General features: G+C 43.6%; 1 protein-coding gene across 2 annotated transcripts in view; it reads right to left on the reverse strand.

Moving 5' to 3' along the window:
- Nucleotides 1–16007, reverse strand: part of Acp3 (acid phosphatase 3) — a 59736-nt gene that overhangs the window by 10654 nt on the left and 33075 nt on the right. The window contains exons 8-12 of one of the 2 annotated variants that reach the window (XM_050139580.1): nt 15801–15933; nt 12312–12394; nt 9653–9756; nt 5547–5716; nt 2842–5326 (exon numbers count right to left, since the gene is read on the reverse strand). In XM_050139580.1, the coding sequence (XP_049995537.1) occupies nt 5316–5326; nt 5547–5716; nt 9653–9756; nt 12312–12394; nt 15801–15933 (501 nt within the window). In that variant the 3' untranslated portion in view covers nt 2842–5315. Of the gene's footprint in view, nt 1–2841; nt 5327–5546; nt 5717–9652; nt 9757–12311; nt 12395–15800; nt 15934–16007 lie in introns of those variants that run through there. The other variant, XM_050139579.1, reaches the window with a different exon arrangement.

Consider the following 16007-nt stretch of genomic DNA (forward strand, 5'->3'; position numbering starts at 1 on the left):
ATCTTTTTCTGCTGTGTAGTACTCCATGTGTAAATGTACCACATTTTCCTTATTCATTCTTCAGTAACATTTAGGTTGTTTCCAGGTTCTGGCTGTGACAAACAAAGTTGCTATGAACATAGTTGAGCACATGTTCTTGTGGCACGATTGAGCATTCTTTGGATATATATCCAAAAGTGGTATTAGTGGGTCTTGAGGAAGGTTGTTTCCCAATTTTCTGGGAAATCACCACACTGACATCCAAAGGGAGGTGGGTGTACCAGCTTTCATTCCCACCAGAAATGCAGAAGTGTTCCCTTTACTCCACAACCTCTCCAGCATAAGTTGTCATCAGTGTTTTTGATCTTGTCCATTCTTACAGGTGTAAGATAGAATCTCCTTAAGTGTTTTTTCAGCCATTTTAGATTCCTCTGTTGAGAGTTCTCTGTTTAGGTCTGTACTACATTTTTTTGTTGGATTATTTATTCTTTTGATGACAAATTTCTTGAGTTCTTTGTATATTTTGGAGATCAGACCTCTGTCTGATGTGAGGGTTAGTGAAGATCTTTTCCCATCCTATAGGCTGTTATTTTGTCTTATTGACTGTGTCCTTTGCTTTACAGAAGCTTTTCAGTTTCAGGAGGTCCCATTTATTGTTTCTCTCAGTGTCTGTACTGCTGGGGTTATATTTAGAAAGTGGTCTCCTGTGCCAATGCGTTCAAGTGTACTTCTCACTTTCTCTTCTATAAGGTTCAGTGTGGCTGGCTTTATGTTGAGGTCTTTGATCCATTTGGACTTGAGTTTTGTGCATGGTGATAGCTATGGGTCTATTTTCATTCTTCTACATGTTGATATCCAGTTATGCCAGCACCACTTGTTAAATATGCTTTCTTTTTTCCATTTGATATTCTTTGCTTGTTTGTCAAAAGTCAGGTGTTCGAAAGAGTGTGGATTAATATCCAGGTCTTTGATTTGGTTCCATTGGCCCACCTTTCTGTTCTTATACCAATACTGGGCTGTTTTAAGTACTGTAGCTCTGTAGTAGAGTTTGAAGTCAGGGATTGTGATGCCTCCAGAAGTTCTTTTATTGTACAATATTGTTTTGGCTATCTTGGGTTTTTGCTTTTCCATATGAAGTTGAGTACTGTTCTTTCGAGGTCTGTGAAGGATTTTGCTGGGATTTTGCTAAGCATTGCATTGAATCTGTAGATTGCTTTTGGTAAGATTGCCATTTTTCTATGTAAATTCTGCCTACCCAAGAGCATGGGAGATCTTTCCACTTCTGATGTCTTCAATTTCTTTCTTTAAAGATTTAACGTTTTTGTCATACAAGTCCTCCACTTGTTTGATTAGAATTACTCCAAGATATTTTATGCTATTGTAGCTATTGTGAAGGGTGATGTTTCTCTGATTTCTTTCTCAGCCCTTTTACCATCTATGTAAAGGAGGGCTACTGATTTTTTTTTTTTGAGTTTATCTTGTATCCTGCTACATTACTGAAAGTGTTTATGAGTTGTAGAAGTACTTGGTAGAATTTTTGGGGTCGCTTATGTAAACTATCATATCATCAGCGAACAATAAGAGTTTGACTTCTTCTTTTCCAATTTGTATCCCCTTGATCTCCTTTTGGTGTCTTATTGCTCTATCTAGGACCTCAAGAACTATATTGACTAGATATGGGGAAAGTGGACAACCTTGTCTTGTTCCCGATTTCAGTGGAATCGCTGGGAGTTTCTCTCCATTTAGTTTGATGTTGGCTGTTGAAGCCAGGGCCTTTCTAAAGCAAGAAGCCAATGGCAGCTTCAGTCCTCTTCCCCAAATTTTTCACTGAGGAAGCACTCGATGCCTACCTCTTCCTAAAATGCCCCATACTGTCTTTAGCTTTTTGGCCTCCATACTTTGTCTTTCCCCTTTGTCTAGGACATTTTTCTTCCTGCTCAGCTTCATTCCATTCACCCGGCTGGCTCCTTTTCTCCCTCAGGCTCCTGTCTGAACCTTACCCCATTGGAGAAAACTCTGACTCGTCGATTCAGTTAATTGCTTCTATAGTCTGTTCTCAGAGCTGCCTGTATGTCCTTCATCATGGTGCTCCTATATGGCGGGGGCATGCTTCGAAACTCTTTCCCTGCTTGTCTTGCCTGTCCCCAGGGCTGGGTATTGGTTTGGTTGGCAGGGCACAGGCTAGATTATCATTATGAGCGCCACAGCGGCCTCCCCTGAGTGCAGGAGTAGATATGGGGTTTAACTACTGCCTGCCAAGTACTACTGCAAGTGCCAAGACCTTGAATGATGAATGAGATACGGCCTGGGACACGAAAGACAATGGTGGCAGGGTGAGAACAAGGTGTTTTCCTCAGTTGGCCTCATTCTTGAGGGAGGAATGGTGCTGGGAGGGACATCATGGAGCAAAGGCTCTTAACTATGACGGTGCTAGAAACAGAAGCCGAGTGACGCAGATCAGCTGGCATGTGGGTTTGCAAATATAGCCAGTGATTGGGTGTTTACTAAGCAGTTCCATTTGCGACTCATCCCTAGCTTTTCTCCCCTATTACTGACCAGCTAACTTAGAGTTCCTAAGGAAGTCAGGTTAAATCTGGAGGGTTGAACAATTATTCAGTCTGCAAACATCAACTACAGGGTTGCCAGCACGTCATACATGTAGGATATTATATATAACTTTTATATTGCTTTAGGTATTGACTTTCTTAGAACACATATTCTGTATTTTACCCCTTGACCCCCTAACCCTCCACCCACAAGATCATAACTCAGCTGTTAGAATTATTTGTTCAATTGATCTTGAGCCCCTATCCTTTTTATTTGCTAAATTATGTACTAAATTTGGTGGTTCCATTGAAATGATATTCACAACCCTTACCCCCTGCCTTGTTTATCTTGTACTGTACAGTACCTGTACTAAGGCAAGAGGGCACTCAACCCCAGTGGTCATTTCCTGTATCGGGAATGTCTCCACTTTGGCCTGCCACCTCTATATCACTTATTGAGACTTTATTGAATGGTGTAATCTAGTCCTTTTTCATTAGGGAGTTCAAATATAAAGTTTATTTTATTGGTGGCCACCTTGTCTCATAGACTCCTGAAAAGCTTCCTGCTAATTAAAATCAACAGGGTGCTGGCGACTTGAATCTGAAGCAACCCCCTGGTTTGTGTCACTTGCTGATTTCTGTGATGGGCAGCTGTGGCCAACTTCAAGCTACCAAAGAGATGTTGTGGAAGTCAGTGCCAGGAAGAATCACAGAGATTTCACCCTTGAATCTACATGGGATGCTGCCACACGGTAGCCACTGGATTTTCTTATGGTTAAAATGCCCTGTGGCTCACTCCTATTTCTCTTCCCTGGGGTATGGAATGGCCCAGGGTGCTGTTGTGAGGGGGAGGGTCCAAAGACATGCTGCAGATAGGTGCAGAAAGAGGAGGAGACAAACTGGCTGGGGGATAAGGCACAGAGTGGGCTAAACGCGACTTCCAGGCTGCTGGCTATTGTGTCTCATCAAGATAAGAAGGGGGCTGAGGAGGAAAGATGACTAATTATACACCAGCGAGAAAACATTTATTGAGCACCAAACAATGCACCCTACCAGCTCTGAGGTACTGAGGACACAACAGATAAAATTCTTGCTTTGTGGAGCTGATATTTCTTACAAACTTATAATTATTATCTTATAATATATACATATATATATATACAATAAATATATAAGTTGCAAAACATGCCCTTGTTCTGAGTAGGACATACCATTTCTATACTACACTGTAAACTTTCTAAGGTCTAAGGATGTCTTCTTGTCAAGTTCTATCTTGAGCAGATGAGGTAGAGCTAGATAGACTGCTTACTCTTTATCTCAAGGAATTCAAACTATGTTTTTAATGTGAAAATGAATTTAAATCAGCTGAATAATCTTATATATAATACAGTCACTTCTGTTATATTAGAACAACCCTCCCCCAGGGAAAAAGCCCTTACATATGCCCGCAGGAATTGTATTCTAATGAAATATACACACACAAGTTTTTCAAAGTTCACTACAAAAGTGCTTCCTTTGGATGTCCTAATAATAAAGACTTTATTTGCCAGTTTTCACCTGCCTCACCACTGGAAGACATTCACAAAGTGTAGATGGTGCACGGCCCCAACAGCATGTATTTACATGGGGGAAAGTATCTTAAAACAACTTGTCAACCCATGTCTTGGGTTATTCATTCCATAAGCAACTTGAGAGAGGGTGGCCGTGATGTAGGTTCTGGCTTCCGGTGGGGGCCACCTCCAGCAGTCATCTTAACTTTATCCACCTTAGAAATAAATTCTGTTCTGCTGCGTGGCCAATCAAGACTCTAAAGAGCGTCCTCCAGACAACAACACCTTCTTGCATCAGGAGCAGTGGCGGTAGACCAAGTACTTCACTTAGGGCTTCGGAAGGTACCAGAATCAGAACCTAGAACATTCCATTTGTCCTCTGAGCAGATTTTGCAGCTACACTCAATGTTCTGATAAGTTTTGGACTTGGAGGCATCTAGAATATTCTCATTTTGTTTCAGTGGCATCTGTGTGTGCATGCATGTGTGCATGCATTCCTGGGTGCATGCGTGTGTGTCTGTGTGCGTGTCCTCATATCTCCTCTTATGAATCGGCTTTAGATTCTGCATCTCTTAGCGCTGGAGTATCGAGAGGCATTTGGCGAAGCGTCCTTACCTCTGAGGTGCTGCTTCTGAGTTTCTTGTTCTTGTCAGGTTTTTTTTTTTTTTTTTTTTTTTTTTTTTTTTTTTTTTTTTTTTTTTTTTTTTTTTTTTTTTTTTTTTTTTTATCGGCTACAAAGTGCCTTCCAGGAGCTGCTGTATGGATACCATATATGGAGCTTTCTGGAAAGTTTGGCTTTTAGTTTCTTTGAAAGGAGCATGAATGGACACAAAGAGGTTTTTATCTTTTAGTTCTGCTACTCAAAGTGTTTTAACATGCATATAAAATCCGATCATGCGAGGCCGGGTATGAAAAACTTCTCCAGGTGTCTCTCTTGTCTCATCATTTTGCCTTTCTTTGAGAGAAGGCAGTGACCGGTAAATGCCGTTGTCGGGTAAATTCGTCCTTTGTCCATTAGCCTAGGGTTGGTGTCTTCTTTTTCTTGTTTGTACACTAACTTGTGGGCTTTGTTTGAAACCTGTTTCACTTCAAACATTTTCAGTGCAGCCTTATTCGATCCTGCTCAAGCAGAACCTGGGAGCCCTTCAACAGGAGAGTTCTTGGGCTAATCACGGCGCCATGGCAGCCCCACAACCTTGACCTAGCTCTTATTCCCGATTATACTGGGACCTGGTTTTCTTTACAGCAACACTGAAAGAAAGACCAACCAAGTTAAGCATTGAGATAGAGAGGTAGGAGTTGCTCGAAGTGAGAGATTCCTAAAATATACAGTTATCAACCCAAACTCATTTCCATCCAAGCTGGGGAATAAATGGTCAAAGAACTTTCTGGAAACCCCGGTTGCTTGAGAAAGCACCCTGAACTTCTTGCTGAGCTCTGCAAGCTCACTAAGCCGAAGCGCCCTTAGTACCTTGGTGATTGCTTGTGCCCATACACTCCGTGGACCAGTCCTGGGGGATCACGGGATCCACTAGCTCTGTAAACTTCTCCAGAGGGCAGCTGTGGGTGCAGCCAGGCAGTGTGAGTGGGTAGAGCTCGTGCTGGGTCTCATTCCGATAGTACATCTCCACGAAGTGCCCCCTGGTGGACAGGCAGAGGACAGCACTGTTAGCTCCGCGATGCTAAACTGTCCCGTGAATTTCTTCCCACCCTACTGTCGCCCTTCCCTAAGGACCAGCGGAATGGGGAAGGCTGGTTTGTTAGGTAAGCCAGGCATGGAGAGTGGGGGACAACATCCTTCATCAGAGATCATTAGCAGAGCTGGGTGTGACTTTGAGTAAGAATGAAGATCTACTATTTTTTTTAAAGACGTTTTATTTTTATATGTATGTATGCCCATGAGTGTATGCCATGTGTTTTGTGGGTACCCACGGGGGAAAGAGGGCTCGGATCTCCTGGAGCTGGAATTATAGGCAGCTGTGGGCTGCCTGACGTGGGCGCTGAGACCCAAACTCGGGTCTTCTGTAAGAGCTGCACTACTCTTAACTGCAGAGACCTCTTGTTAGCTGGTTGTTGTTATTTTTTAATTGTATTTATTTTTTATGAGTACCCCTGGTTCCTATTGAAAACGGACACTTAATCCTTGGTGTAGCTTCCTTCACTTTTTACTGAGTGATTGGGCTGTCCTAATTTCTTAGCTCTCATATTAAACTGGCCACAGATAGGGTCCTAAGCAAAAAGTCAGAGGCTTCGTCTTAATACAGCGTTTCTCAACCTATGAGTTGAGACCCCCTTTGGGTGTCGAACAACCCCTTTCACAGGGGCCCCCAAGACCATCAGAAAACACAAATATTTCATTATAGCTTGTGACAGTAGAAAAATCACAGCTATGAAGTAGTAATGAAAATAATTTTATGGTTGGGGGCCAACATGACGTGAGGAACTATATTAAAGGGTCACAACATTAGGAAGGTTGAGAACCACTGCTCTAAGGGGACAAGGTCGGCCCAGGGGATAAGGAAGGAGAGGTGTGTCCATCTCTCTTGTTCCCATTTGATCTCTGGGTGAGGAGGCTTTTGATCTTTGTAAACAGGGAAAATTTTGTTTACCAGTTTCCTGTTAATGGCAAATATAGAAGTGGATAAAGTCTTACTGATTTCTAGAGGGGTCGGGAAATGTGGGGTCTACTAGGTGCGGGGTCTCCCTTCTGGTCTGGCCCTTCAATGCTTCTCGTTCGCTCCTTTCTTTTTCCTCTGCTCTCAGGTATTCTTTCGGGCTTTGTCTTATTGGAAGAGCATTTCTTGTTCCGGGCCTCTTACTGCCATGCTCTGATTTGCTTGCTAGTTTCCACTGTGAACTCTTGTCTCCATTGATATTAGGTGTTTGAAAACAAGGGTAGCCAAGTTGACATTTTAGGTTCACTTTTTCATGACTGGTGCTCAGTTAGAGGTTCAGGAAAGAGTGTCTACCTTCTCCTGACTGTGCAGGGCCCACTCTCTTTGTGAGCAATGAAGGCATGGAGGATGAAGTATTGGTGCTGTTATCCTTTCTTATAGTGGCTCCCTGCTAAGAGACTCTGAACAGCCCGCAAATATATCACGAGAGGTCCATGGGCCAATCACAGCATATGATATGCAGATGAAGGCTTGGATTTGCACCAATCAGAGCACAAACCTCATGTAAAAATGAGAGTTTAGCTGGGTAGTGGTAGCACATGCCTTTAATCTCAGCATTTGGGAGGCAGAGATAGATGGACTTCTGTGAGTTCGAAGCTAGCCTGGTCTACAGAGCCAGTTCCAGGACAGCCTTCAAAGCTACAGAGAAACCCTGTCTTGAAACAACAACAAATGAGCGTACGTGTTTCATCAGCTAGTTTTGCCCTGCCAGCACCAGTTAGAACAGTCACTCTGCCACGCCACCAGCGGAAGTGCTCTGCCGTTGACCTAGTTTGGAATAGTTACAGAGCCATCTAGAGTTCACCAAGCCTTGTGTTAGCAAAATGTCTGATATAGACTCTATGAAACAATCTTTGCTGGCACTGCACCTCCGGAGCATCGAAGGCGTTCATAGGATGTTATTCATAGGGTGTTCATACCGGCCCATACTGGCATAACGGTAGTCCAGCACGGTAGCTGTTTGACAGTTTTCTTGCTCAAGGCTGCCAGGGTAGCAAGGGAGAGTACAACAGCCACCAATTAAGGAGTTAAATTGCCCCATCCCTCAACATTTTGCCTAGTGGTGAATGAACATCAGAAGGAATGCTTACAGTGAGAAGCTAATAATAATAATATTTTTTTTTTTGGTTATTTGAGACAGGGTTTCTCTGTGGTTTTGGAGCCTGTCCTGGAACTAGCTCTTGTAGACCAGGCTGGCCTTGAACTCACAGAGATCTGCCTGCCTTTGCCTCCCAAGTGCTTGGATTAAAGGCGTGCGCCACCACCGCCCGGCACTAATAATAATTTCAACAGATTTTTAAACAAATGCTTATCAACATCTGTCCATTGCTCCACAGAGACCCTTGTGCCATTTTAAGAACTAGTTCCCGGGGCTGGAGAGATGGCTCAGAGGTTAAGAGCATCGCCTCCTATTCCAAAGGTCCTGAGTTCAATTCCCAGCAACCACATGGTGGCTCACAACCATCTATAATGGGGTCTGGTGCCCTCTTCTAGCCTGCAGGCATACACATGGACAGAATATTGTATACATAATAAATAAATATTTAAAAAAAAAAAAGAACTAGTTCTCTGCTTCCTGTTTGCGGAGTGAGATGTCAGCTCTCAGCTGCTGCTCCAGGTCCATGCCAGCCAGCCTGCCTGCTACGATGCTCTCTGCCATGACGGTGATGGACTCTTATCTCTCTGGCAATGTGGGCCTTCAATAAGCCCTTCCTTCTAGAAGTTTCCTTGGTCATGGTATTTTACCAAAGCAAAAATAAGGTAACTAATATATTTGTCTATATTTTTTTTCTGATTTTCCCAGAGATCTCCCACTTGAAAAGCAAAACTCTTCACCCCTGAAGACCTCCGGTTCCAGATAAACCAGACCATTTAAACCTCTGGCCTGATTTTCTTTGTCCTCTTTTTCTTTCAGGGGTCAAACTAGTCATCAGTGAGGGTCACACCAGGTCATATCGGGGTAAACACTGCTCAGCAGTTGACTTTAAGACACCGGATGCTGGATATGAGTCACCAGGAGCGGTGTGACAGGTTGGGCTGTTTAACTGAAAGATATTTTACATAAGCATCAGGCTTCCTTATTTCCCTCTTGGTGTCTTGTACCAGAGAGTTTTTTCCCCAAGGAAAAAAAAATGTAATGTCTGCCTTCTTTTTTTACTGCCTTCATTAAAAAAAATGTCATTTCCTCTACTTTGGATGGTTCTCCCAATCATTCTAATACGTGCACAATATTTCCCAATAAAAGGCTCATGCAATAGAAAGAGCCAAAGCCCTGTTATCCCCAACCCTTCCCTCTGACTATGAAACCAAACGGAGGCTGACACAGTGGGCATGAAGCCAACAACAACAACAAATAGCAGGCTGACATAGTAGCCCATTGCAGCAGCTCCAGCGCCTGGGAGCGGGATCAAGACCAGCTTCTGTTATAAAGCGAGTGCAAGACTGACCCCATGCACATAATAAAACTCTGTCTAAACAAACAAATCAGACTCCCAGCTGAGGAGCTATCGAGGGCTGGTCAGAAGAGGAATAGCTGGCTTACTTTAGAGGGTCCTGGAAGGTTGGCCATTCTCCACGAATATATGAGCATCACAAATTGGACTTAGTAGGGTAACATATAAAGGACATGGAGTTGGGAAAGTGTGTGGGGGATGGGGTGGAGGGGGTGGTGAGTGAGGAGGATCCAGGAGTGGTTCAGGGAAGGATGGAGGTGAATATGTTTAAAATACATTAAATGTATGCATGGATTCTCAAAGAATTAATAAATTTTAAAAAATCTCTATGAGTTTCAGGCAGCCTGGTTTGCATAATGAGTTCCACAGCATCCAAGGCTACTTAGTAGGATCCTGTCTCAAACACAAACCAACAAGCCCAAAGTAGTAACATCAGAGCAGCCGCTTACCCCTTTTCTTGGTACAATTCCATGATGTGGCAAGACGCATAGGGAGGTAGAAGTCCATTATAAACATCTAGCGCCATCTGCAGGCCACTCACAGTAGTGTCGTGCTACGGAGATAGGAAACGAATCATTTTGTTGTTTGCTTCACAGGTAACAAACTTCAGCAAGTGTAAGATACAGCGGTGGTTCCTGATCCCTCCATATTCTCACTGACTTAATATGTAAGAAGAGGAACATGTTTCTCTGGTGTGTCTGGGCAGTAAGATTTACTCATAGATTGTTTTCATCTAAAAGATGAAGAAATTGATATCCAAGAAATTAGGTACCCTGCTTAATTTCATATAGTCATCAAATAGGATAAATGTGAAGCAAATCTCCTGATGTTAAGTCCCATGCCCATAGTGGGCCTCCTTCCCTTCTGCATGCTATACTGGTTTTCAACACATTTAAAAAATTCTGGAACACATGAATGCTAAGTTGCATTTCCCACAGATTTGCAACATCTTTGATTTTTAAAGTTATAGGAGAGTATCTGATGCCAAGGATGTTTAGGGAGGTTAAAGATGTAAGGGAGTGGGGAGTGTAAGATTAAAATATTAAACGATTAATGTAGTAGTTCTTTACCTCAGAGTGGTTTTTAATCCCCCTCTTGGCATGGATAAACTGTTTAATCTCCATTTGTATAAAATGGGAGGACATTTGACTGCCTGGGGCTGGGGCTATACCTCAGTTGGTAGAGAGCACAAACCCCTGGGTTCAATACCATGTACTGGGGAAAACACACACACACACACACACACATGCACGCACACACACAGGTATTTGTTGCATATATCTGGATGCCTAAACTGAATGACAGGGCACACGTATTCAAAAGAAGTTAGAGTTCAATTCCCAGCAACCACATGGTGGCTCACAACCATCTGTAAAGAGGTCTGGCGCCCTCTTCTGGCCTTCAGGCATACAGACAGACTGTTGTATACATAATAAATAAATAAATAAATAAATAAATAAATAAATAAATAAATAAACATTCAAAAGAAGTTAGAAGCGATCTAGTTAAATCTGAGACTTTCCAGAATTCACACAAGTCAGGACTGGAACTTCATTTAGAAACTTTAAGAGACGGACAGCACCGTCTGACCCCAGGCTCACTTCCCTCTCAGAAGCACTCCCCTTACCTTCCTCCCTGGGCTGTTTCTCTAGTCCTTCCTATTTCGAGTGCATGCAGGTAACAACCCCCCTGTCTTCGGGCATTTCTTCCCCTTTCTCCAGCTTCCTCACGACTAAGCTAACCCTTTCCTCTCCTGTTGCCACCCCAGTTTTACGTTGCACCCCATTTCCCCTCAATATAGACCAGTATTCTATACTACATCCTGTTCCCAGCTTCTCCCTCGTCTTCAGGAGGACGTGTTCCTGGAGCGATGCCCCTGTTTCACCTCCCTGGTCCTGTCTTTCCTGTGTGAGCATCTTTGGGGGCTTTTCACACATTTTACCACAACAGGCACACAGGACAAGATGGCCTTGCAGAGCCTTCTATCTCAGACAGTCTGCACTGTTTGCAGGTTGCCTAACAAAATGGCAATGATGAGAAGGCCCTGCATCTATGCTGTCCAGTTTAGGAGATGCTGGCTGCATGGTTGCATGGCTGCATGGGTGCATGAACAGTGTAAATGTGGAAAGTGCAATCGAGACACTTAAGCTTTTTTTGCTTCTTCCTTTTCTTTTTTCCTGATCCTCTTCTCCCCCCTTTTTGAGATAGGGTTTCACTGTATGGCCAGACTATTTTGGAGTTCTCTATGTCACTGGTTCTCAACCTTCCTAATGCTGAAACCCTTTAATACAGTTCCTCATGTTGTGGTGACCCCCAACCATAAATTATTTCATTATTACTTCATAACTGTAATTTTGCTACTGTTATGAATCATAATGTAGATATCTGATATGCAGAATATCTGATATGTGACCCCTGTGAAAGGGTCATTCAACCCTCAAAGGAGAGTTGCGACCCACAGGTTGAGAACTCCTGCTCTATCCAGTCCAGACTTGGCTTGGCCTCACAGCAATCTTCCTGTCCCAGTCTTCTAGGTAAATGCTGAGATTACATGCATGAACTATCATATTCAGCCTGAGGTTTTGTTCTATTTAATTAGAACTGATTTAAATGTAAACAGTTGTATGTAACTGCAGGGTTCTATAGCAGGTAGACCAGTTATCTGTTAATTCTATACCAGAGTTTCCACAAAAGTGTTTCTAGCTGTTCACTGTTTTAGCAGTTTTTTTCATGAGCCTTCACGACAATGAGGAGCCATACTACCCCCCACCCTTTCTCTTAATGACTCAGCGGGCTTCCTACTTCAGGATACCCAATGCATCTTTTTCCCATGCCCTGCAGCAGAAAGATGGCTGGCTGCCTCTTTGAAGGTGCAAAGATACTTTCTTCTGCTGGATTTCATGTTGTATCGTCTGGTATCATGTTTGTTGTATGCCTGTCTTGCTGCTGGTATTAGTATTACATTGTAAATTCCTCAAGGGTGGAATGATGTATTTCATTCCAGAAGCTTTGTGCAGGCTTCTATCATTCTCTGGGGGATGGAGATATGAAGATGATGATGTCATACACTTGAACATGTCTATGCTAAGTGAACACTGAGGCACTTACTGCAGAATACATGACAAATTTTCTGTACTTCTGTGACTGAGTTGCAGTCTTCATGTTCTTGAGGATTTCACCGACCAGGACACCTTACAGGAGACAAAACCAACAAGAGAGATAAATCACACATAGATTTATATAATGCTTGCGGGCTTCTTGTCTAACCACAACCAAGAGTTCTGTCTGTCGTGAGTTAACAGGCCAGGCAAAAATCTATTTTGCCACATAATCTGCTTCATGCCAGACAGTGTGATTAGGTCTTGTGCAAGCTGGAACTCAGCGGCACATATGACTTACACAGCTTAGAAAAGAAAGTTGAGTGGGCCCCATGCAGCAAAGACTAGTAAATTTATTTGTTCTGTACAAGCTCAGATAGTAAATATTTTAGATTTTGTGAGGCATAGGTTTGCAGCCACCACCCAGTTTTATAGTGGTACTAGGGAAGTACCTCTTTGAAGGTGCAAAGGCAGAACAGAATATATGAGTGTGGCTGTTTTGAAAAGACCTTAGTAGAACCCCCTTTGTAGCCATTTCTGAGACATCAGTCACCAATCCCTTTGCGACTTCTAACTTCAAAGTGTCTTTTCCATTCAGATGAACACCAACTGCCCTTCTTCCAAAGGGCTAGGCAGAAGTGTCATGCTCCATCTATGTCCATCCAAAGGATGCTGATGTTCGTCTTGTACAAGAATGCTATAAAGGTCGGGAGGTCGACACAGCAGGACAGGTTTTCAGGAAGGAAGACTTGTGCAGTGGGGAAAGCTAGATGCACAGGTGTCCACATGGCGTTCACCTCAGCATGGTGCTTAGCATCAGGCTAACACAATACAAAGGCCTCAAAACAATCCTGGAACAGGAAGCCAGACTTTGCCAAGTAGAAGAAAAGGGCTACCACAAAGAAGAAGCAATGGAGAAGATGCAGGCATAGACTAATATTGTATCCATCTTTCATTAAAAGCTGGTTAAATGGAACATAACAGAAACTTCATTTACAAAATCAGGTGTCAGGCTGAATTCAGCCTCTAGACAGTTATTTGCCAGTCCCTAGTCTATGGCGAGAAGAGACAAATGTTCCTGAACCAGACTTGGGGGTTTATTGAGTTTGTGTGGGTACATATTGCTACGCACTGCCATCCACAAAACCAAGTGCAAGACAGAAGTTCCAGCAATGGTTAGGGAACACCGGCCACCATCCAGGTGTTCCTGTGTTGCTGTGCCATGGAGGCAATGGATGCTTTCTACAGGATTGTGTCTGTTTTATCATTCAGTCGCCACGTGATTGACGAGTCTCTCTCACCTAGCCAGGTCAGAACAACAAGCTAAGACAGTGCTTTGTCAAAACCATGCAGGAAGCTGGGCATGGTGGCGCACGCCTTTAATCCCAGCACTTGGCAGGCAGAGGCAGGCAGATGTTCAAGGCTAGTCCAGTCTACCTACGGACTTCAAGGATACCCAGAGCTACACACAATGAGATCCTATCCCCAAACAATAACAACACTCAATAGCAGAAAACTCCATTCGGGGAGCAGTTTTCTGGCTAGTTAAGGGCAATGGACTTGCCCCATAAAACATGTCAGGCTGGTCTTTTTAATCTAAGGCCAGACATCTCATAAGAAGGACTATTCTGTAGAGAATCTAGTTTAACCCTCTCTTCAAATTGAGAACTCATACCATCAGAGAGGAAGTGGCTTCCTTCTGGTGCAATTCTCTATTAGCCCACTAGAATGAACCCTATTTCTAGTCCTATAAACAAGTCCTGACAGCTAGCATTAGAGTTCTGATATAAAGCACATAGAGATTTCATTAAAATGCATATTTTCGCTCTGTAGGTACTGGGCGGGGTCTGAGAGTCCCCTAGCCACTGCTGGGTCTGCTGATGCTTCCCGCTGTACTCTGAACAGAACATTCCTGGACCCACCGTTGATGTGGCTGGAGGAACGAATCTAGGATTCCACCTTCACCTTCTGAAGGGGCTTGGGGCTGAAACATACTGTTGGTGTCTGCTGGACCAGAAGTGAGGCCTGCTGCTTGTATGGCCCATGAGGTCCTCTGCATCCTTTGCTGTGAAACATGCAGGATGGAGCGTCTTCCATACTTCTGTATCCTAGTATTTTCTCAATATATCAGGTTCCATCTAAGACTCCTTTCTGTGATGCACTGCTTTTCCTAGAAGGCTGGGGCCTGCTGTGTTTGCATCCGTGTAGAGGGAAGGCTCGAACATTTTCATTCGGTATGCATCTGTGCCATGCGACTGGGTCTTCTGCCACAGCAGCTAAATAACACCCCGAGATTCTTAATGACCATTGTCCTAAATCGTCAGTCCCAAACTACTTTATTCGTCTCATGCAAGTTTGCTCCTGACCAGCCCGATTTCATCCCTTGTCCACTGTTCTCCTGGTGACAGATGACATGTAGCCTGACTTTTCTAGCTGCCGTCGCCTCTTCTGGCCAATGATTTAAATGCTTTAAATAGTTATCTATTTCCTGAACTGGCCCAGGTCCTCCAAGTCTGGTCTGGTTTCCAGAGCACTTCTTCTCTGTGCATTCTTTAAGTGACTTGTCTTGATCAAGTGTGACCATCTCCTAGTGGCTGAAATCCTGATGTAGTTGTACTACAGTCCTCAGATTGTTTCCAGCATGTCAGACGGACAAACTTTCTTCACCGTGTCCACTGTTAACACAGCTGGGCCTTCTCTTGTTCCCCTCGGTGCTGGTGACTACATTAGGCACACCTGCGCCTGACTCTCCCTGTTTCACGTTTTGGCCCGCTTACATGGATCTCCTTGCAGGCCCCAGTATCTCTCCCATCCTGGCTTCTTTCTTCTCCTTCCCTATCCTAATTGCAAGGACCTAGCATTCCTCTTTCTGCCTTGCCTCTGGGATGGGAGGGTGTCAAAGACTACAAAGTGCCAATCCTAACCATGAAGTGGGGGTCACTGATAAATATCTTGATATCTTTCAGTACCAGTGGAAGAAGTCATATAAACTTGCCAACTGCAGTATCTGTCAAATATTTGCAAAATGTATCAACTTTTGCCAAACTTCACACTTGTAGTGCATCCTAGCAGCTGCTAGGCACAGCCCATTCTCATGGAATGCATACAAAAAATCCTTAACTATTACATCTGGAAGAAATGGAGAGGAACATTTGACTTTAGCTCCAAATTCTCATTCCCAGAATTAAAAATTTCCACCCAGAGTAGGCAACGTCAGTCTCTTATGGCAATGCAGTGTTTATGGATGGTGTGTAGGGTTTCTTCCTGTTTCTTCTCAGCCTCCTTAAACTTAAGTTCGTTCATTTTAGTATTCATGGCCTCATGAGCAGTGCTCTCCTCATATCTGATTTGCAGACTGGAAACTGTAAGACGCTCGAGTGGTCCGTGTGAAGTCACCCAGGGGGTGGGTAGCAGGACTGGAACTCAGACCCAGACTGTCCAAATGCAATGCCAACAGTTTTTTTTTCATTATATATATATATATAAAAACCCCACTCACCTCCCTGGAGTCTAGATTTTTCTTTCTGCTTGTGAATCCCATACAGTGATAGCAGAGATAATTCTGATAACTCTCTCAACTTAGTCATGGCATCCTCGGTGGCCCAGGAGGGCAAGGTGAAGTTGTGAACACTCTGCAGGAACGGGAAAGAAGGGAGACGTGAGCACAGTTGTGATTAGGACTTCCTTGGCCGATTTCCGTTTCCTC

The sequence above is a fragment of the Alexandromys fortis genome, unplaced genomic scaffold, assembly GCF_014885135.2.
Source record: "Alexandromys fortis isolate MF-2015 unplaced genomic scaffold, M_Fortis_MF-2015_v1.1 scaffold_36, whole genome shotgun sequence".
Lineage (NCBI taxonomy): Eukaryota > Metazoa > Chordata > Mammalia > Rodentia > Cricetidae > Alexandromys > Alexandromys fortis.